The sequence below is a fragment of the Danio rerio genome, chromosome 17, assembly GCF_049306965.1.
Source record: "Danio rerio strain Tuebingen ecotype United States chromosome 17, GRCz12tu, whole genome shotgun sequence".
Taxonomy (NCBI): Eukaryota; Metazoa; Chordata; class Actinopteri; order Cypriniformes; family Danionidae; genus Danio; species Danio rerio.
This window is the reverse complement of record NC_133192.1, coordinates 34,325,001-34,347,882: the sequence shown is the minus strand read 5'-3', so window position 1 is coordinate 34,347,882 and position 22,882 is coordinate 34,325,001. Positions and strand designations below refer to the sequence as shown.

General features: G+C 35.9%; 3 protein-coding genes across 6 annotated transcripts in view; 2 read left to right on the top strand and 1 right to left on the bottom strand.

The window, feature by feature from the left end:
* The first annotated feature begins 6,764 nt into the window (after positions 1 to 6,764).
* On the top strand, positions 6,765 to 12,199 carry cgref1 (cell growth regulator with EF-hand domain 1). Its single transcript, XM_017351827.4, has 6 exons — positions 6,765 to 6,979; positions 7,230 to 7,338; positions 8,266 to 8,325; positions 8,656 to 8,729; positions 11,153 to 11,277; positions 11,362 to 12,199. The coding sequence occupies exons 1-6, from the start codon at positions 6,946 to 6,948 to the stop codon at positions 11,737 to 11,739; spliced, it is 780 nt and encodes a 259-aa protein (XP_017207316.3). The 5' UTR covers positions 6,765 to 6,945; the 3' UTR covers positions 11,740 to 12,199.
* Positions 12,200 to 12,695: 496 nt separating this feature from the next.
* ctsba (cathepsin Ba) lies at positions 12,696 to 20,077 on the bottom strand. 2 transcript variants are annotated; one of them, NM_213336.2, is made up of 10 exons: positions 19,960 to 20,077; positions 18,693 to 18,816; positions 18,515 to 18,600; positions 18,243 to 18,357; positions 18,038 to 18,153; positions 15,244 to 15,329; positions 15,024 to 15,170; positions 13,439 to 13,555; positions 13,235 to 13,363; positions 12,696 to 13,116 (listed from the first exon to the last, which is right to left on the bottom strand). In NM_213336.2, exons 2-10 carry the CDS (start codon positions 18,813 to 18,815, stop codon positions 13,043 to 13,045), a joined length of 993 nt encoding a protein of 330 aa, NP_998501.1. In that variant the 5' UTR covers position 18,816; positions 19,960 to 20,077; the 3' UTR covers positions 12,696 to 13,042. The 2 variants fall into 2 exon arrangements, 1 of the variants encoding a protein (NP_998501.1); XR_012392672.1 differs by having other exon boundaries at positions 12,699 to 13,116; positions 13,439 to 13,622; positions 15,000 to 15,170; positions 19,960 to 20,038.
* A 1,888-nt stretch (positions 20,078 to 21,965) lies between these two features.
* Positions 21,966 to 22,882, top strand: part of xkr5b (XK related 5b) — a 12,330-nt gene continuing 11,413 nt past the window's right edge. For 2 of the 3 annotated variants that reach the window (XM_068214297.2, XM_068214296.2), the window contains exon 1: positions 21,980 to 22,162. In XM_068214297.2, the coding sequence (XP_068070398.1) occupies positions 22,101 to 22,162 (62 nt within the window). In that variant the 5' untranslated portion in view covers positions 21,980 to 22,100. Of the gene's footprint in view, positions 22,163 to 22,882 lie in introns of all 3 variants that reach the window. The other variant, NM_001365886.1, reaches the window with a different exon arrangement.

Genomic DNA, 22,882 nt, shown 5'->3' with positions numbered 1-22,882 from the left:
ACAGACAAGCATCTAACTACATGTAGCATGAGAAACGAATCAGCCCAGACAACAGCAAACTGGGAGAATAAATAGAGGAGCAAACAAAGTCTCAAACGAGAAGCTCAGGTGAAACAAATTAACAACATGAACAGGTAACAAGACAGGCGGGGTCTAATTAATAGACAAATGAGCACATGGGGAAAGACCAAACACAAGCCATGTGCTGAACACAAAACAGATTACAGACATGAGTACACAGCTCAAGATGACTTGACGCTGTGCGCTTACAACACAGAAAAGAATACATTGTTCAAGCTAACTCAAACCAATGCACTCACAAAGAGAAAACAAACAAGAGTGTAAGAAAGTAAGAATCAAAGTAAGAATGAAATAAACATAAGACAGAACCATGACAAGATTACTTTTTATTTAAATGGTTTGTTGCAATCGATTTTCCCAAACGGTTTGAGTTACATTAACTTATTGGGTTTTACAGTGAAGTTAAAGAACACTTTCATGTCCTTTTCATTCCACATTTCATAATATAGCACCTGGTGGTAAATTTCTTTATTGAATAATTAATATCCTTAATTTATCTGACAAACCCTATACTGAAATGTGAACATTTTAGTTTTTTTTTTGTTGTTGTTGTTTTACTGGACTGAAACCCTCTGACAGCAGGTTGTCCAGATTAAGGCCACAGGGACCAGCCTTTTAGAAGAAGCTGATCATCCAAAATCTGTGATTTCTAGAATAGCTACATTTATTCATTTAGCAGAACCTTTTATTCAGAGTGACTTACAAATGAGGATATTTACAATGTCCAAATCTCAATTAAATTGATCAATATTAATTAGATCACTAACTCTGAGTAGACTTTAATGATCGGTGTGTATTTATGAATGAACCCGTGGCTGTAGTTTGCTGGTTGAGACATGTCATAGCTTTGTCTACCTTTGAAAATCATTCAAAAGCTCCCTAAAACTGGACACTCAGTGATCAAATATCTCATAAGAAGAAAGAAACTAAGGTTAAGGAACATGTTGTGTGGACAGTAAATAAGGCCAAAGTTCACTATAGTGATAAAAGAAAGTTTGTTTTATTTATCATGTCTTGTTATATTTAGCATAAATATGTCCCTTTAGGTGCAATGCGGTGGCTCAGTGGGTAACGTTCTCACCTCACAGCAAGAACGTCCCTGGTTCGAGCCTCGGCTGTCAGTTGGCATTCCTGTATGGAGTTTGTATGTTCTCCCCACGTTTACGTGGGTTTCCTCTGAGTGCTCTGATTTCTCCCACAGTTCAAAGACATTTGGTACAGGAGAATTGGGTAAGCTAAATTGTCCATAGTGTATGAGCGTGATTGTGTATGTATGTTTCGCAGTGATGGGTTGCAGCTGGAAAGGCATTTGCTGCGTAAAACATATGCTAGATAAGTTGGCGGTTCATTCCGCTGTGGCGACCCCAGATACATAAAGGGACTAAGCCAAAAAGAAAATAAATGTGTGAATGAATGTCCCTTTAGGGCAGCAGGTTAGCACTGTCGCCTCACAGCAAGAGGGTCGCTGGTTCAAGTCTCAGCTGGGTCAGTTGACATACCTCTGTGGAGTTTGCATGTGTGGGTTTCCTCCAGGTGCTCTCCCACAGTTCAAAGACTCGCAGTAAATGTGAACTGAATAAACTATATATAAAGTCGAAGTCAGAATTATTAGCCCCCCTGTTTATTTATAGAGAGAAGATTTTTTTCAACACATTTCTAAACATAATAGTTTTAATAATTCATTTCTAATAACTGATTTATTTTTATCTTTGCCATGATGACAGGAAATAATATTTGACTAGATATTTTTCAAGACACTTCTATACAGCTTAAAGTGACATTTTATGGCTTAACTTGGATATTTAGGTTAAGTAGGTTAGGGTTAGGCAAGTTAATGTATATTGCTGGTTTGTTCTTTAGACTATTGAAAAAAATAAAGCTTAAAAGGCTAATAATATTGTCCTTGAAAATGGCTTTTAAAACAAGTAAGACTTTCTCCAGAAGAAAAAATATGATCAGACATACTGTGAAAATTTTCTTGCTCTGTTAAACATCATTTGGGAAATATTTCAAAAATCCCAATATATAATAATAATAATAATAATAATAATAATTTGTGTGTATGTAATATATAATGTATGTATATATGTATATGTTTTTGTTTGTTTTAATGTCTTGCAAAACCGATACATACAAAAACAAATATTAAAAGGACTTGAACATTTAGCTTCAACCTACACGTCTAACCCCCTAGAAACTGCTCAAAATAGCTCCAACTGCACAATTATCTAATTACATGCACTGTATTACACTGGATGAGCTCTTATAAGGTGAGTTCTGTTTGACCTCAACAGATTGAGGTTTATTGGTGTTATATACTGTAAGAAAATGTTTTAGTAGATTTAAATTATTAGAGTAAAGCAGACTCATGTTTTCCCTGTCAGCTGTATAGATTTCTTAACACAGAGTGATCAGTCACATGCTATTTACTGCTGGAAAGAACCTGGGAGCAGCACCAAATCCTCATGAATAAAGATGATTTCCCATCACACACTTCGTGTTCTGCAGCAGCCCCGCAAGTGTCATTGAGGTAAATGAGAATGATAATCAGTGCTTTCTCCAGGTACAGATATCCTTATTTGAGCCTATTAACGTGAGCTAATTGATCATTTGTCTTCGTTTGGCACACTATTTAAGTTTCAGTCACTGTGGTGCTGATTTTTAAATCAAATTACATTTTATATTTTTCCTTTGCTGAAATAATCCTCACAAAAATCAAGTATTTTATCATTAATGTCTAGATTTTCCTTAAAATGTTGCAACATCTTTTGTTACTGTTCATATAATGTACTGTGACCACTGATAAAATAGGAAGAGTTCAAATGCAAACACAAATATCTCAGTATTGTTGTTTTTTTGCAAATAAACTCTTCATCACACAATAAAAAGAGATTTCCAAAAATAAATAAAAAAGTGAGTTTCATATACATTAAATCTACCATGTTTGCCTTTGACAGTTGACCTGGTGCCGCTTTAACCTTTTAACAACCGTGAAAAACAGTTTACTTCAGTTTGTTTAAACAAACCGAATTTAACCATAAGGAAAAGCTTGGTTCCTAAAGCAGTGGATTAGCGGGATTAGCATAAAACTGTTCGTAATGTTTGTGAAAACACAATAGCATTTTGGCTGAACTTTCTATCTGGCAGTAAAGCAGAACAGATGGTACTGAAAGAAATACATGGAACAGGCACAGCTGTTAGGTAATCGAACACCGTCCGCACAACACACACTTGTGTGATTTACATAGAGATAGAAGCAAAGCAGATCAATTCATTATCATGCATGAAACTAACCATCTTTTACTAAAAATCTAAGAAAACAACCATATCAGTTACATGGATTGATAATTATGCGCATGATTGCAACATTCTAGTGAAATAAAAGACTTGATATATAAATTAATACCAATATATTTGTGTAAATGACATCTTTACCTGTGTGTGTGTTTCAGAAAGACTCCCAGTGACCTCTGCAGAGATCAATGATGGAACACAATTAAAAGAAATATTCAATCATCATTGGATTTACTTTGGTATGACTGACTGCAGGAAGGCAGGTATTGATTTGATCTCATAAACTCAGCATTCGTGCACTTTAAGTTGATCAACAATAAGCAAATCGATTATATCACCAACTCTGAGTAGACTTTTATGACTGGTGTGTGTGTGTCTGTAAATGAAGACATATAAATGAAGCCTATAAATGTCACTGCTGTAGTTTAAACACATTATAGCTTTCCCAATCCAGCTTATCAGAGGAAATCCATAACCTGAAGCAGGGGTGCCACTGGCCCAGAGCCACCCAAAGAGAAGAGGGGTGGAGTTTGGGGGGTGCTGGGGTGGATTGGGTTATAGTTAAGTCCCATAGGCTAGTAGTAATTTCTAGGGCCCCAAAAGTGAGCGGGTCCTTAGAGTCATCCTAACTTTAGTCTATTTTTGTTAAAAGACAAATGAGTGGATGGACAAAAGCAAATGGACAGATCGATAGAAACGAAGGCCTCTGGAGATTAAATTCCTTTTGAAAGGTTGTGTTCACACTTTTAGAAAATATAACTCATTCATTTATTCATTTTCTTTCAGCTCATTCCTTGAGTTATCAGGGGTCGCCAAAATGGAATGAACCGCCAAAACTGGAATATAATATTGCATATGTTTTTACACATGCAGCAAATACACCCTCACATTCACTCACTGTTAATTTAGTTCATCCAATTAGCCTATAGCACATATAATTGGGCTGTGGGGGAAACTGGAGGAAACCCACACGAACACTGGAAGAACATGCAAACTCCACACATAAATACTAACTGGCCCAGCTGAGACTCTAACCAGTGACCTTCTTGCTGTAAGGCAACACTAAGCCACTGTGCCACAGAAAACAAAACTACATTCATAAAATCCAAAGATGAAAAAGTTTTATAAGCAGTTATTCATTTATCAAGTAATTAATATGTGATGTAGTTAAAATACAAAAATCCTAGTGTACCACAGTAAGAGTGGGCGGAATCTTTCGAACAGGACTGAACATTTATTTATTTTTATGACCCTTTACTGAATATCCAGTGTCTTGTTTGTGTTATAGAAATATTTGTTATATTCACAGATTAACCATTGTTTTGATACACTAACTATAGTTTCACCATGATGATTATAATAAAGTTGTGGTTGATACTAGTCAGTATACGTCAAAAAGTGTGGTAAAGATTAGGGTTGATATTCGTAAGGTGTTTCACTCACAGTGTGACTTGGAGACAGAACATTCTGAAAATAAATCAACAAAGGGAAAAGTCTGTGCTGTCGTAGCATTTCAAACGAAAGTACTGCCATCATGTGGCAAAAATAAGTGTAGCTACAGCATAAACCTCATTTATTGAGGTTTTCATTTCACTGTAATTTTTTTAGTATTTTTATTAATAATAATAATCATAATTATTATTATTATCTTTTTCTATTAATGTCAGAGTACAAAAACAGCCTCATACAAATTTATTATGCAGATTGTTCATGAGTTTTACAGAGAAGTAAAGCATCAAATAAGCACATACAAGATCTCTTGTATGTGCTTATTTGATGCTTTACTTTTATTAAAAATTAACTAAAAAATAAACAACAAATAATATAAAATCACGTTAAGCAAATTCAAAAAAGAAAAGAACAGTTCAAATAGCTTTAAGATTTTTAGACGAAACAATAGTTTTAATGTACTATTAAAGTTTCTTTAAAAAAAAAACAATTTGAAAGAATTTATTCTTGTATATGGAATTTTCCTTACTTTTTTCATCAGGGGTATTAAAAAACAACAACAGGATATCCTTAAAAAAGATAACAAGAGTCCAATATTTTGTGATGAATAAACAAATAAAATTCAATTCAAAAGCATTGTGTATAAAGACCATTCCAAAAAATATGATCAGCAGTTTCACTGGGTATATTACAGAATAAGCAGCAGGATCTATATCTGACTTATATATATTTTTAAATGTCTTGTCTGGGTAAAATCTGTGTAACAGTTTAAATGAAATGTCTCTAATTTTGTTAGTTATTATATATTTTACAGATAAAGGCCAAACTTTTTTTCCATTGAATCTGGTCATATATGTCCATCAAAAAAAAAAAAAAAAAAAAAAAAAACTTTACACATGGGGTAGCTACAATTTCCTTTTGAAAGATAGACCTGATTTTGTAATTACGTGAGGAAAGTTGTGACAAAAACACATGCTTTTTCCACTGAAGTTTCCAAGGGGGCAGACGAAACACTGAATACGCCACCATAAAAAGCAGTATAACTCCTTTAAGAGTTGCATCCATTACAATGGAAAATTCTTTTAGCGTTACCAGGAAACCAAACTTGCACATTTTTTTTTTTTAAATTTAAGAAAAAACCTTCTGAATTAAATAACTGAGATACAGTCAAAATATTTTTTCTCAAACCAACCATTTAAAAATAAAGATTTGCTATAAAAAATGTTCTGATTGTTCCAGATAAAATGCTGATGAGGAGGAAATTGTCTTTGTAAATCAGTGACCATGCAAGTAAAGCTTGTTTATGAAAATTGGATAATTTATAAGAGATTCTAGCAATATTGTAGTTACAAATCAGTAGAAAAGAGAGACCTCTCAGGTTTTTAAAAAAAAGTAACTGGGGATAAAATTCCAAGTTGAGTAGGCTATTGTTTAAAGATGAAAAATCAAGAAAATGTAACCCTCCATATCATACTTACATGTTATTATTATTGTTATCAGTATTAGCAATAGTATTCATTGCTGTATGCAGTGGTGGGTAAGTTTCACTGAGATCATGCTTGCCATCTTGTGGCGAAATTGTGCAAAACTTGGACAGTTTTAGTTAAGGAGTGTCCTGTCTGACAGTCAGGACTAAATTGCTTCTGCACTGCCAAGTTAGTGAAGAAGTACTGAATTACACGTAAAGTCGCAGATTTGATAAGTGTACATACCGTATTTATAGGGTATTAGGCATTTACCACCAACAAGACTTTATTAAAATTAATTTCATATCTATTAAAAGATAATTCCAGATGATGTCACTGTGATGCTCTATATTAAAGCTAAAACATTTGCTACGTTACTCCTCGGTTTATTTACAACCAGTATTCCCTGAGGAACAGAATAGATAGTGTACAGTAAGAGGCGGTGCGTGCGGAGGAACGGCGTGCTGTAAACGCAGTGTCAGCGACTCTACGTGGCGATGATGGAACTCAGTGGAAGGCGGAATATGGAGAGCTCGAGGAGGAGCTGATTTATTTTATCCGGGCCACGACACGTCCACGGAATCCACGTGTAGCCGGTCAGAGCTGCACACACACGGGCTGCGCTGCTCTCATCCGCCGCGGTGGGGGATTCATCATGGATGGTCCGCTGACCGCCGTCAACAGTGAAGGTACAGTAGCATTTCGCATAGCTTTGCTGATCCTTACTTGTGGTTATTGAATCAGTATATTAACACGCCGCAATGTAAATACAAAGAACAGTTGCAAGCTTCATTGTCGCAATGTAAGGTGTTCGGTCAGCTGACTCTTCATATCCGAAAGAATCGTTTCATTCTTAAGTGATCGATTTCTGCTGTTTGTGCATCTCATCTGATTCACGAGTCGTTTCTTTGACCGTCTGAACTGTCTGTGCTGATACAGGTGTCCTAATGCGATCCAGAGGAGCAGCTAATATGATCTCGACACGGCTTGTGTTTGTGCTCATCCTCCCAGCACTGACCCTGTGTGCTCCACAAGTCCAGAGCCTCAGGTAACGTTACAGTAGGCCGCATTCACACTGTGCTGCCGCCGGTACTGTACTTACTGTGTGACTGTGTATAGTTAGTCTTTAACGTAACATATTTAGAAGAATATCTGACATATCTTATTACGAAGAGCAACAAGTTAGCTATTTCAGACATTTTTGAACAAATTTGCTTATTAACTAAGGTCAATTAATAGTAATATACTTGTTCAAGAAGCCAAAAACTAAACTGTTGTTTGGGATTTGACGTAATTGCCATATTTTTTTATATGTTGTTAAATTTGTAACACTTTACAATAAAGTTGTGTTAGTTAATGCATACAAACATGAATTATACTACATTTATTACGTTATTGTTTCATGTTAGTTAATGAAAATACAGTTGTTAGTTCATAACTCACAGTGCATTAACAAATGTAAACAAACGTAAATTTGGATTTTAATAATCGTTTAGTAAATGTTGAACTATGATTAATAAATGCTGTACAAGTGTTTTTCATTATTAGTTAATGTTAGTAAACACGTTAACTCACATTAGCTAATGAAACCTTATTGTAAAGTGTGACTGATAAATTCTTATTTATATCATTGATAGTGCTACATATTGGGAAATGTTGGCTATTCTTTGCAAGTTCCATTTTTAAAAATCTGTGAAAACACTACTTATGGCAGTAAACTATTGAATGTATTAAACACTACATGATCATTCATAGAACTGGTACATAGTTAACTTGTGCTTACATTATCATTGTGAATTATATTATAGTTCTGTTAATTTATCAAAGAACATGGCTGTTAATATTTTGATTAGGATAGATCAAGTTTCAATATCTTAAAGTTGTGTTTAACATGCCACTGTGTTTATATATGTGTGTGTCTGAGAGAGAAAAGAACTTTGCCTAGTTCTGAAAGTTGTTTTGTTCTGTTTTCTAGTGATGGCGTCCTTGCACCAGACCTTGCTAATCCTTTTGGGTCTAGTGAAGACAACCGCAGGTGATATTTCTTACATTTTCTTGAGCCTTGTTTTACTTTCTTTAAACCACCTGGTTAAATAAAGTATTGCCCCAAGTTTCAAAGTCCAACGTCCCATCAGAGATAATGCTGAGATTTCCACAGCTGACACTGATATGCTCAACAAGCAATAATAAAACCGTTTTGTTGAAACATGTTTTGCTAAAACCTTTGGATTTTGGAAGAAAAGTTATGCAGTTGTGCATGTTGATTGCAATGGTGAATTTTTTGCCATTAAATATATTAAAGTAGGAATGTACAGTATGGATCAAACTACTGTAAAGTGGATGTATCTTTGATTCTGTGTGACAGGCTTCTGCAAAGCTACATCAAGAGCAACCTGAAGGAAGGACAGACAAGTCCAGAGCTCAACACAAGGGAGCAAGGTTAATACTGTGTTGTAAACTCGCTTTCTCAATTAACTACCTTCATTTTCAGTCAAGATTGGTGTTTACATTTTTAATCTATTTTAACTCAATTCTATATTGTGAATGAATACATAATTCCAAATATATAAATATTGACATGAGTTTACATCATCGCCATAAATAAAATCTGTTTGTGTTTTTGTGTGTATAAACCGTATCAATTCTGAAATTATTCATAGCCCAGGGGTATGAAGAATTTTAGGCTTGACTGTATAAATAAATGAGCAATATCATACTCGTAGCAGTGCAATGTGGCTGTACATCGGCACTGGTGGGAGGCGTGTGTTGCCACCAGTGATGATATACAGCCACATCGCACTGCTACGAGTGTGATATTGTGTTTATACAACAGTTAGATGGCATAATTGTGTGTATAAAAAAGAAAATCAAACACAGAGAGTCTCAAAACCCTTTTGTAAGAGAAAGTACTTCCTGCTCAATGACAGGCTAATGGCCGCCAATGCACTCTCTCCCATTAATTATAAAAAAGGCCTCAAAGGTACATTATGTTGCCCAACAGCAGCAATATTTGTCAAACTGTAGAGTGTCCTCTGCTTGTTGAATAGTGGTGAATAGTTAAGAGGCTAGAAGAGTGGTGTTACTGGCAAAATATTGCACGGCTATCAGCCAATCAGATTCGAGAATGAGACGGAACTTTTGTATAAATATATTTACACACACAAGCACACAGATTTTGTTTGTGGTGATGATGTAAAATCATATAAAAAATATCATAAGAAGTATCCTTCACAAATTCACGAGAGGTGGCAGTCTGTTAAGAGTGTTGCGATAAAAAGGCAAATTTGATGGAATCTGCACATTGCCTTGTTTATTGTAGCACTGAATAATAATCAGTCACACATTACTGCTGTACTTATGAATTCAGAAGCCGATTAGAATAATTTGACTGTTGAAGAGAGAGGCTTTGGAACCACTTGAAAAGTCTGTTTCTCTGAATTTACTGATTTACTGTATTGTTATGCTACCTGTATGTTCATTCATTAATTTTTTTTTCAGCTTAGTCCCTTTATTAATCAGGGGTCACCACAATGGAATGAACCGCCGCTGCCTGTATTTATTTGAGTATAACATTAGAATATGTTTTATTGTATAAAGATCTGACAGCATTTCTTCCAAAATTTCAAATAAAATAGAATTTTGTCATTTAGAGCTTTTTTTATCCTTCAAAAAACAACAATTGGTCAGAATAACGTTTTAATTTGTAGTGAAAATCAGGGTTATTCTTACAGATATGAATATAAACATGACTGATAACATGACATCTTTGTGTTTTTGGTGAAATAAAATATAAACTGGTCTATATTACATTTTTATTCTAATTTTGGCAGATGTTATCAGTGGGTTTTACTCATGCACATACTGTAATTATAAATCATAAATCCAGAGAAATTTCTGAGGAATCTCTTGATTTCTTTCTGCAGTTGTATATATTCCTTAACAGAAAAATATTTCTGATGTTCATGTTTTAATCTTAAAGTCAAGTGCTATTTTGGGGTTTCCATCTGGATTTTTATTCATTTTCTTTTCGACTTAGTCTCTCTATTAATCTGGGGTCGCCACAGCGGAATGAACCACCAATTTATCCAGCACGTTTTTACACAGCCCTTCCAGCTGCAACTCATCACTGGGAAACATCCATTTACTCTCACTCACACTTATACACTACGGACTATTTAGCTTAACCAATTCACATGTATCAGGTCTTTGGACTTGTGGGGGAAACAAGAGCACAAGGAAACCCACACAAATGCGGGAGAATATGCAAACTTGGCACAGAAACAGCAACTGACCCAGCCGAGGCTCGAACCAGCGACCTTCTTGCTGTGAGGCAACAGCACTCTACTGCGCCACCCGCCTGGATTTTGCCCACTCTAATTTAACAGCTTCCCAAATCCACTTGCAGAAGTGTAAATGCAATAGTTCATCTTAAAGAAAACCCTTTAAATTTTTATAAAACAAAGGGAATAAAATAATTGTATATGCTGTCTGTGTTATAATGAACCACTTCAAAAAAAAAAAAGGCTCTGTTTTGTATTTTTGTAAACTCAAATTTTAAAGTGTACCTTTTAGGTTCTGTGTGGTCTAGGTTGCTACAATTCATTTCAGTGGTTCCTGTACATGTCAGTAATTATAGGAAAAAAGAAAATTGTCAGTATATGCAAAAGGGATTTATTCCAACTGATGAAAGTACAGAACCAGTTATGGGTGTATTGGGCCAGTACAGACCACTAAAATTTAGAAAAGTAAATGACGTCATGACCTGGTACAGGGTCCCAGAGTTTCAGAGGTTATGCATGTTTTTAAAGCTGTTTTTGGAGGTTAACCAGCATATTGTGTTTTGTTCTCTTGTGGTTCTATAGAGGTGTTTTTCCTTTTCTCCCTGTATGACTATGACAGAAGTGGGCAGATGGACGGTCTTGAACTGATGCAGCTTCTGACAGATTTCCTGACTTACCATGAAATGGCACCAAAGTCAACAGATTCTGTGAGTACCGCTTACTTTTCTCTCCATTAATTTATTTAAGTTAAAGTAAAATGCTCTTGAATTCATATGACGTTAACATTTTAGGTTGTCACCTTGGTGGATTACCTTCTACAAACTCAGGATCTGAACCAGGATGGACTACTGGCTCCATCAGAGCTGTTATCACCATCCACAATGGAGCATCAAGATAACATTCCCACTGATCCACCTGCTGATGAGACTTCTAAGCAAGAGGAAACTGGTAAGAAACCAGAAAATGGAGATGCTAAAAATCACCAGAAAGATGCAGAGGTTGACCAAGGGTCTGAACATAAAAACGAGACAGATGAAGAACACAAGCAAACACCAGAGAAAGCTGAAGAACAGCAGGACCAACAGCAGCCTCCAATAGAGCAGAAGCTGCAGGATGACCATCAGGAACTGGAGAACATGCCAATCCATCAGAACCAACCTGAGATGTAATGGATAATCCTCAATAAGTGCAACTTCAGAGACTAAGTTATTGCTTTAGCTGCATCTCAAAAAAAAAGATATAAAAGAAAATCAGGCATACATTTAAAACCACTCACCTGCTTCATATGACTGATTTACTTTAATTTATTAATGGATGTTAAATAGTTGTCTCAAAAGACCTTAAAGCACGAGTTAAGGATATCATCAATGAGTTATTCATCAAGGTAAATCGCAAATTTACTGAACTCTAGACATTCTCAATCTGGAATGAGTTGTGTAATCCAGAAAGTTATCATTTGAATTAATCACTGTACAAAACTATGCAAATCCAGAACTTAGAGCTTAGTTTTACTGCAAGATCAATGCAAATACAGTCTCAGCCAAGATCTAGTTACCACCCAGCTACTTTTTTGGGGAATTTAATTGCCTTTGAAATAAACCTCAATTAGGTAGAGTTTCAGCTCCATGACCACTGCAGTCTTATTGGTTTGATTCTGGTGAAGGATTTGGATTGATTGTGATGTAAATTGCTTACTTTTGGTCAAGGTTAATTTTGAAATATTTAACAGACGCTTTAAATTGAGCTTTTATTCAAAAGACAATTACTCCATTGGAGTAAAGCTCTAACCATAAAGCCTTAGCAGTGTGAATTAACAGGAACATACTAATGCCACTTTCTTTATTGTTTGCACTTAATATTAAAAAAAAAAGGTATAATTGATCCTCCATTTTAGTGGCCTTCAGCTCATGTTGTAAATAGTTACATTTATTGCACATGACATTTGGAAGAATATCAGCAAGCGAAAGGCTTCGTTTTCCACTGTAAGCTTCCTTTACTTATGGTTTTCAAAGTATTAGAAATCTGAAAAAGGCTAGGGAAGGGGGGGGAAGCTGTAAATTACAAGGAAAAAGTTCCTAGAAAACTTTAAGTTCTTCAGGTCAAGATGTTGCAAACAAGACACACATGCTTTTGTTTTATTATTTATTATATTCTAAATCATGTATTAAAACAAAGTAAAAATCCCGTTCAACAATTCAAGCCAAATACACTGAAACTTGTGGCATTGAGGAATCAATTTGTTCTAAAATCTTATAGTCAGCAGTTTAAAAAAGTCCAATGAGCAGGTCCAATTAAATTTTGCGCTGCATGAAAGGCATGTACTAAAAACCTTGCCTGAACAAGGGTCCCCTCCAAATGCAAAATAGCTATAAAAACTGAACATTAACAATACTTAAAATGTACCATGGACAGAGAATGGCAGTCAGCTTATAACATTTGATCAGGGGCTTCTTTTAGATTGTCTTTTTCCTTTTACATTGGGATTCCAGCCACGATTTCAGATTCAATTCCACAGTGGTCCTCGCCTCTGAGAATCTTGAAATATCCTAGAAGGGGAAAATAAATTAAAATAAGAATTCTGTAGTCTGGAAAGGTCCATGGAACTTCCCTAACTTTACTTAACACAAATTAAATATATATTTTTCCAAACAATGTGCACCTCACCATTATCACCCCAGTCGGTGTTCCAGGAGTTAGCAGCTAGCCAGTAGGGGACACCATTTTCCTCTCCCCAGCCCAAAATTTTAATGGCATGACCACCTACAGGAGATCCACTCATGTGCTGGTATACACCTGCAAAAGAAATAAAATTAACCACATCCATTTTATGTTGTATCAGTATTCCAGCATACACAGATGGAAACCAACCAGATTTATAGAGCAGGAAATCCTCATAGACCGTAAAGGCTCCCTCTACTGGACCGTTCTTGAAGAGCTCAGCCATGATGCTATTTTGATTAGATGGCACACTGTAGGACGTCTTCCCTGCAATTACAAGGACCAACATCAACCGTTTAATCCATGACCTCACATATCAGTGCCATTAAGACAACTGACAATTAACCCTTCACTAATCCCCGCCCTCTTTAGTTACGGTTGCTACATCGGTCAAGCAATGGTGCCTAGCATGGCTTTTACAATGTGTGCGCCGGTGTCAGATAGTGCCAGGGATGTCATTTTTGGCTAACAGGTGAGATGGAGAAAGCCAGAAAAAAAAAAAAAAAAAGCCTGCAGTATCCATTACACGGGTATATTCACAATATATTAGGCAACTGATAAGAATTCAATCAAAATTGAAGCTAGCTTAGCCGCCTCATATGCTGACCATTCAACAGCTTCGTTCATGCACAGGAGGATATAGTCTAATAATAATAATAATAATAATAATAACAAATAAACTGATTTCTCTATTTTTAGCTAAAAAGCCTGATAGACTGTTGTGCAATGAAATATAGCATTACTAACCAATGAGGAAACACAAAGACAATGCTTCTACATAGGTAATTCATAGAAAGAACAGCCAGAAAGTATTTAATTTGATGGATGTGCCAAATATTAGCATTGGCTAATATTTGGCCATGGGTAACTGTGGGTAAATTGCCTACAACTGTCAGTATGTTTGTGCTTTTTATAAATTAATGAAAAACATCTGCGGTTAAAAGTATATTGATCGCAAGTGCTCAGTTTGTGATCATATCTCATTTTTGTTCTGTTGATTTGTAATTTCAAATATTCGTAGCTTGAAATGGATAGAAATATGAAGTTCAGTTAAGTTAGCAACAGATTTGCAGATTCATATTTGCCGGATCAATAACTCAGTCATACTAATAGCAAATTAGGTCATAATGACAAGTTATGGCGAAGGCTTAAACAGCAGTGCTCATAATATAAAGTGGGGGAAAAAAAAAAAAAAAAAAGGAAAAGAAAAAAGACAGCTATGAAACATAACCTGCTTTATATTTTTGTAGGAAACACAGTTTAGATCTGTTTAGGGTAATAGGTGTGCAAGTTATTGCTGTCGATCACTGAATGTGTCAGGAATATCAAAACAAAACCAACTTAGCTCCGCTCTTTTAGCACCCCTCACACAGCTTGACCCAAAAGGGGTGTTTGGGGGGGGGGGGGGGGGGGTAGATTACACCATCCAGTCCAAACTTTAAGGATACCGGGTATAAGATTTACACAATCCACATACACTCGCTCAAAAGCTTGACAGAGCCCTTGCATGCAACTACAGTAGCCATGACACGATTGGTTGGTTGTGGTTTTTGGGTGTGGCTTAGCGAAGGGTCAATTAATACTCAGAAGAAAAAAAAAAAAAGCCAGATTTCTGGTATGACTATTTGACAAGTGATTAGTAAACATTAAAAAAAAAAAAAAAAAAACCCATTCGAACACCCTTAATGTCCATCATGAAGTGTACAAAAACAGGTAAGTTCCTGCTAACTCTTACCAAAGTGTTTGTCTTGCTTGTAAGAGGGGCTGTAGCCAGGTTCACATTTCATGTCACAGTTTGGAGTGTCTCCACCCTCTCCTGAACATGGAGGGCGACTGCCATTCACATGGTGCTCACAGGGTTCAATGGTATATGGACGACAGCCTAAAAAACAAGCCTCATTTAAGTCTTGAACGTAAACAGTGGATTAACAGAAATCAAGAATAGAAAAACCAACCAATGTGGGAGTTATAGAGTCCACCAGTGACCAGACCCTCTGTGGCCCAGAAATCCCAAGCAGCAGACGGGTATCCACCATTACATCTGAGAACACAAGTAAAATAAACTGACTTGGTATCATGCAAGCCAACACAGACAACTTGAAATCGTTTTTTTGTCAGTCTTAGTACATAGATGTACAGAGTAAAGCAGTAATTAAGATCTAAACTTTGGTCATTTAAAAAAAATAAATAAATAACACCCGATTCAATGATGCATGAAAGCAAAGCTAAGTTCTCGCATTCAGCTGATCTCCAGGTCTGGTTGATTCACATGGTTAAGTTTAACAAAGTTGTAAAAAAAGTTTAGGGTTTGGTACTACAGATCACTACATATCCACTTCTTTCTGCGAATAAGACAAGTTGTTAAGTTGCTTTAAGGTTCAAGCAGTCAGCCAAGCTAGACTAAAAGCTGCAGTCATGCTAGCGTTTGTGCGTGCGAAATTCTGTTGTACGGCACTGTGAAAAGGGGTGGGGATAAACACGATTAGACATTAAAAGCAAGTGATCAATCCATTTTTTAAATTTCGGTCCAGCGATGTCATGTGATGATCTTCAGTTAGTCTCACGCAATCATGTGATGCAATTTTGCAGGTTAGAGATAACAAAGCCTAAACTATCCAACGCAGCGAATTTGCAAAACAAGCTTGTTTCTGCTCTGACACATTTTCACATGTATGAATGAAAGTCTAGGGGGAGAAACGCAGGAATTAAAAGGGTAGAGTCATCCATACTTTGACCGCTAATATTAATATACGGGTGTGAACTTAATTTGCTTCAACTACGGGGTTTATGCAGGTTCTCAAATCAAATTTAATGACTTAAATATTTTAAGACCATTATGAATCAATTCTTAGACTTCCAGGGCTAAAACACAAAAAGGTTTTCTCTATTATTATTTTTAGGGGTTTTCAGCTTTATTGGGATAGGACAGTGGAGATTTTACAGACAGGAAAGTGTGGGAAGCACAGATGGGAAGGATAGGCAAAGGACCTCGAGACGGGCTTTAAACTCAGGTTTTAAGGTTGGTAACCTTGGTGCAGTGTCAACACTAGGCTATTGGCGCAAAAAAAATGATTTCTAATGGTCTGGTTACTTCTGTAAAGTTTTTGTATTAAAATGGAAGATAAATGTAAAGCAGTGGTTCCCAACCTTTTTTATTTTTTTACCAGAGAACCCCAACCCCCCCCCCCCCTTTCTCCCGAAAAATATTGTTAGGCACCCCTCCACATACAAGTTTGCAGTAAGGATGACCCCAAAAGAAATAAATAAATGTGGCTGGTTGTGACGCTTTGCTTTGGGGGGGGGGAAAAAAAAAAAAAAAAAAAAAAAAAAGTTCAGGTAGCCATCTTGGCATTTCCTGCATTTTGCGTTTCTAGTATTGCTAGCACTAAGACCTGAAATGTTTGGAGCTTAACCTGGGTCCAGTTTGCTTGGGTCATTACTATTAGCTCAGGGGTGTCAAACTCAATTCCTGGAGGGCCGAAGCCCGGCACAGTTTAGTTCCAACCCTGCTCCAACACACTTACCTGTAGGTATCAAACAAGCCTGCAGGACTCCATTAGTTTGATCGCGTTTAATTATGGTTGGAACCAAACCGTGCAGAGCTGCGGCCCTTTTGGAACGGAGTTTGACACCCGTTTATTAGCTGATAAAGGCGAATCAGTGAGACCAGACACCCTGAACTGAACTTAAAATATGGTGAACATACAAAACCCATCAAGGAGAGATTGATAAAATGTATGGTGATAATTTGCACCAAGTAATGAAAGAACCAGGGCTTAACATTTACTTTTGATCACCAGCCACTGTGCTAGTAGATTTCCAATATTGTTAGCCACACTTTTCTTGTTGAAAAAAAAAACTATTAGATGCATAAATTAGACTAACATGCTAAAATGACTTCGATTTAGATGCGTTGTCCACATGCCTCATTCATTTCACTTCTTGTGTGCATTGTGTATTAGCTTGCTCGATGTGCATGAGCAAACGGGTTGTCGCAATGCAATTAGTTTTAATTCCATATGACATTTCAGGGCACAAAATTAAGGATTAACCAAATTTATCTCGGATCACACCAAATAAGTATTTTTGTTTTTTTTAGTCTTGAACTCTTCAAAAGGAGCAGAACTGTGGGTGCACGATCAATCGCTCCTTGTCCAGTCTATTTCAAAGAAAAATCTATCGCACCAGTTGCACTTCCTCTAGACACTGTTGCCTTGCGCAAGTAAACTGGAGCATGCATGCTTCAACAGTCGCGCACATCACCTGCGGGCGCGAGTGATCATCCTCTCGTTCAGCATTTACCTTCTTTTTTGCTCATTTGTCTTTTGTTATTTGTCAGTCGTGCTGCTTCCTGATTCTAAGATCACATTTGCACGAATATTAGGCCATGCTTGTTGTCGAACCCTGCTTTTGAGAAAACTACAATTTAAAAATTATTTCCGACCAGCCAAAGCGACTAGTGGAGGTGTCAGTCTAACCCGCCAGAGCTGAAATCTACCCGCATTTGGCAGGTGTTAATGTAAACCCCTGGTAATAACTTGCATTTTTAAGCTATGTGCAATGTTAAAGCCTCTTCTGCAATGTAACTTGTATAAGAGATGTTTGAACATTAACTTCTGTATGCATAATTATCAAAGACCTAAGAGTTCTCTGCATTAAAGACATGCATTGAGTTGCTTGCGAGGTAGGCAATTAAGAATTGCTAATGCAAAGAGGATTAAAAAAAGGGGCTGCATCCATGTTACCTACCCCATGCCACAACTGTCACAGCAGGTTAGCAGATCCTGAGAGGAGATCTCCACACTCACTTTGGCATCACTGTGGATACATACTCTATCTGAGATAGCTTCGGCAGCTCCAAATGCCTACAATGGGGGGAAAAAAAAAAAAAAAAAAAAAAACACATGAGACAGTCTATATTAATTTCTTTAGTGTCCACCGAAGAAAAACTCACCCAGCATGAACCGCAAGAACCCTGGTCTCGAATCTCTTTGAGTGTGGGGCAGTTGGGCCACTGCTCTCTTGCATCAAAGTTTTTTGGGAGCTTGAGGCCCTCTGTATATTGAACCCTAGTTGAAGACAAAAGCAACAGTTGTTGCAAAGAGGCAGAACTTCAAGCTACAAGGAAAAATGCAGTAATGCACCACATGATTTGTTTGTCATATGCACACAGTGACTGCAAAATAAACAGGTTGCACTTCCACTTCCTCATGTACTTGAACTCACATGACAGGGAGTTTGGGACCCTTCAGAAAAGTCCCACACAACTTCTTTACATAGCTGTAGTCCACATCACGGAAGTTATGTCCAGCCTATAGGGGAGAAATGCCAATATAAAGAGTGCGAAAGTTATTTCCAGCACCTGCCAAAAACAGTTCAGAGCATTGCAAAAACAAAATTTTACCGTCCAAGTAGTGTTTGCTTTGTTGATGAAGTTGACCATCTCATGGGACAAGGGAGGGAGGCGAGGTCGGGCCCAGCTCACTGAAAGGGCTGAGATCACACACAGGAACGCCAGCCGCCACATTCTGAAACAAGAAAATCCAATTTGCAAGTAAGTATTGTGAGTGGCTACTTAAAAGCAGGGATTGAAAGGGGCAATTCTCTAATCTTTGGCTTCATAACATCAACTCAGATTTAATAACATCAGGGGGGTGGGGTGTGGAGAAAAAAAAAAAAGCTAGGCTAAACCTCTAAATTGTCAGCCAGCAATGGTCAAGTGGTACATCAAGGACACTTGAGGCAAGTGAACCAATGACTGCCCACAGGAGAGTCATCTAGACGCTGCAGTCATGCAGAAGTGAAACCTCGAGACATCACAAGACTGTCAGAAACTCTTATTGGTTTTGCAACAGAAAAACCCCCATTTGCTTCCACAGAAGCCCATCACTCAGTTGTTAAGAGAATTTTCTTATCAATTTTACTGCCATCATAACAAAGGCCACACAACAATATACAATAAAGCATCTTGGTGAATAACAGACTAAGTGTGTGCAAATGACAGTGTAAATGACTAAGTTTAATATAAATAATGGTTTGCACTTCCTTAAAAAGTTTGTAATGACATCATTTATAAGGTGCGTGAGTCAGCGCAATTTACAGGAACAACCGGCGGCTTAAATACCCGGCAGCAATCTGGGTAACTAAAGTGAATTAAAACCCGCTTCATCAAATTAAAATGGTTCATTTAGTCAATACTGCAAAAGACTGTATAGCGTAAAATAACTTTGCACCATTGAATGGCTTAAATTTTAAAACAGTACTCAAAGTCAAATAGTTTGATGCTTTTGTTAGAAACCTAATAATAAAGGTGTAAGAAAACTAGCAATGTAACAAACTTGAAGCATTCATGTGTGTTCTGAGAGAAGCTCTGGTTACTAATTCACTTTCGTTTTTAACGACTGGCCTTGTTTACTCACTGCAGTCGAACCAACATTCAACCCAAGTTTTCAGCCAAGAGACGCCAATAAATCATGAGAACCAATAAGAGTCTTTATACAAATAAAGATGCAACCTTGTTATTTATTCATTATTTTTACAAACCGTGTTATATGATTGCGCAATCTACGACACAACGTTATATCATAATGACCTTACATATGATTCTTTCTGTAAATGTAATCACGATCCCCGTGATTCAAAACAAAAGTTCAGATATATAAGATACTCACCTGTCTTGTGTATGGCAGTCGTGCAGTACTAAATGTGGTCTCACTCCCCAAAACGTACACTGGGCGGAAATAAACAACTACCGAAGACCACGGCTGATGGCTTTTATGGAGCTACTGTTGATCACGTGATAAGTCATGTGCGTTTGGGTCTGATGACTCTCACGTGATCAAATCCTTTGATTGTCTGAGTAATCGCTGTACTGTTTGTTAATTACATTTTTTTTTTTGTAACTGTGCTGAAAAAATGTGATCAAAACGTCATATAATTTGACTTTTTAAAGTTTCATAGCATGCTTTCAACATTTTGCCACAATTAGAGCTTTTATGTGAAAAAAATCCGTATACAATTTACATAATTAGAATTATGGTGTTCGGTAGATAAAAATATTTAAAATATGTTAGCTTGTTTTTTTTTTTTTTTTTTTTTTTTTTAACCAAAATTTATCTACTGATTTTAAATGTATTTTTACAGATACCAAACTTTTTTTTTTTTGCTGAATATTATAAGAATTATGCAGAAATAAAGAATATTATACCAAGTGCAGTAATTTCATATGGCAAGCCTTTTTGACATTTAATCATTCTCAGGATATAAATTATTAATATCAAAAATTAATTCCATTTCCATTAAACATATTCTTGATATCAACAATATCATCACTCACAGAAATCAAATTCTTAATATCAAACTAGTAAATATAGTACAAACTAGTAAATTTAGTACACATTTTTATATCTGCAATGCTAAATATCACAATAAGCTGCAATTAAAATGTAATTGCATAAATATTTTTTTTCAAGATTCCAGTTTAAAATGCAATAAGAAATGCACTTCACAATAGTAAAATATTTATTTGATTTTATTAATTATGCATTATTTATTATATTAACAATTTAACATGAACAATAATGAGATTTATATCAATGATTTTATTTTCATTAGAAAATGTTAATTTCTTTTAAAATTTAAATTTAAGGGTATTATATATATATATATATATATATATATATATATATATATATATATATATATATATATATATATATATATATATATATATATATATATATATATATATATATTCTGCATATATAGAGAGAGATGGGGGAGTGAGAGAGCAGCAAGTTACACAAATTTACAAGGAAATTGATCAAAGGCAAAGGAACTGATAAAGGATTGTAAAAATAACATGTGCTTACATATATAATACATATTACTTATATAATACATATTACTGAGAATAAAATTAAAAGTATTATTTAGGACTTCGATGAACTTAGTTTTAGAAATTAGATTTAAATTTAAAATCTAACTAATCTTAGAATTAGAGGCCCTTAAAATAAATACCTAGAAGTATAAATTATACCTATAAATTATTTATAACAATTTTATGGTGATTCATTCCGCTGTGGCAACCCCAGATAAATATATGGACTAAGCCAAAAACAAAATTAATGAATGAATCATTTTTAATCATATTTTGTATGATGAGTGTCTAAAATTTTTTTTTATTTGAATGTTTAATATATCTGCTGTGCAAATGTATTCCCCAACCTCAATAAAAATAAATTAAAGTTCAAAAGGCATACTTTCAGAACTTTTCGGCCCCATGGCTGGAATTGCGTAGGGCTCACAAATCACTAAACTCGCCCCTGCCCTGAACATAAGTTGGCGGTTCATTCCGCTGTGGTGACCCCTGATGAATAAAGGGACTAAGCCGAAGAAAATGAATGAATAAATAAATTTCTTCCTGTCATGTAATAATGTAAAAGATACAAGCAGGGCATGGTCTCAGCACAAGAAATCTGACAAAAAATTAATAAGGTATATCTCCAAAACAAAGAAGAAAAAAAAAACAAACAAACATGATTATTTACTGAACATAAAATGTACAAGTATAGCAGAATGTAGTCTGTTTACAAGGGCACATTTGCTGGCCTTCATCAAGCTGTTCGAATATTTCATATTTTGCTTGGGCTGTGACGTCACATATTGAGCGGCAGCCTCCAAAAACTGTTCACACAAAGCACGCTTAGCACAGAAGCTCGCTGTCCTCTCACAGGCGAACAAATACCACAAAAAAGTTTAAAAAACGGCAGAATTGTACAACGATGCAGAATCGAAAGGGAAGTGAAATCACATGGAGTCACGTATGTCTCTACTCATTTTCAGGACTCATTGTTTTATTGGAAAAAGCAGCACGTAAGTTATTTTCCGTTGATTCATTCCTTCTTTCAAAGCACTGTTTGTGCTTACTAAACACATTCGGCAGTTTTGTGGTGGTTTTTGGCATGTTTGGTTTCATTATAAGAATATAAGTTTAAATTTGTTGCACGTTATGGTGTGCTTTTGAGCGCCTTTTTCATGAATGGAGAGCTTCAGGAGGCGTGTTCTGTCACACACACAGATGCTTTACATTAGACACACACGAGAAGAAAGAGAGAGATGATGAACAAAACTCATAACTTACATAAATACTGGCATAATTACCATGTTTAAAACAGACCATAAGTTTGTGCATTCGAATAGGTGTCTTTAATTATTGCGTGATTGTTGTAATTACATTTAACAACAGACAAATAACAAAATATGTAAATAATATAGTAATGCCAGTAGACGATAGATAGATAGATAGATAGATAGATAGATAGATAGATAGATAGATAGATAGATAGATAGATAGATAGATAGATAGATATCTAAAGGGACATTCACTCATACATTCTTTTTTCGGCTTATTCCCTTTATTAATCTAAGGGTCGACACAGCGGAATGAACCGTCAACTTATCCAGCATATGCATTACACAATGGATGTCCTTACAGCTGCAACCCACCACTGGGAAGCATCCATACACACTTATTCACACACATACACTACGGTCAGTTTAGCTTACCCAATTCACCTATACCGCATGTCTTGG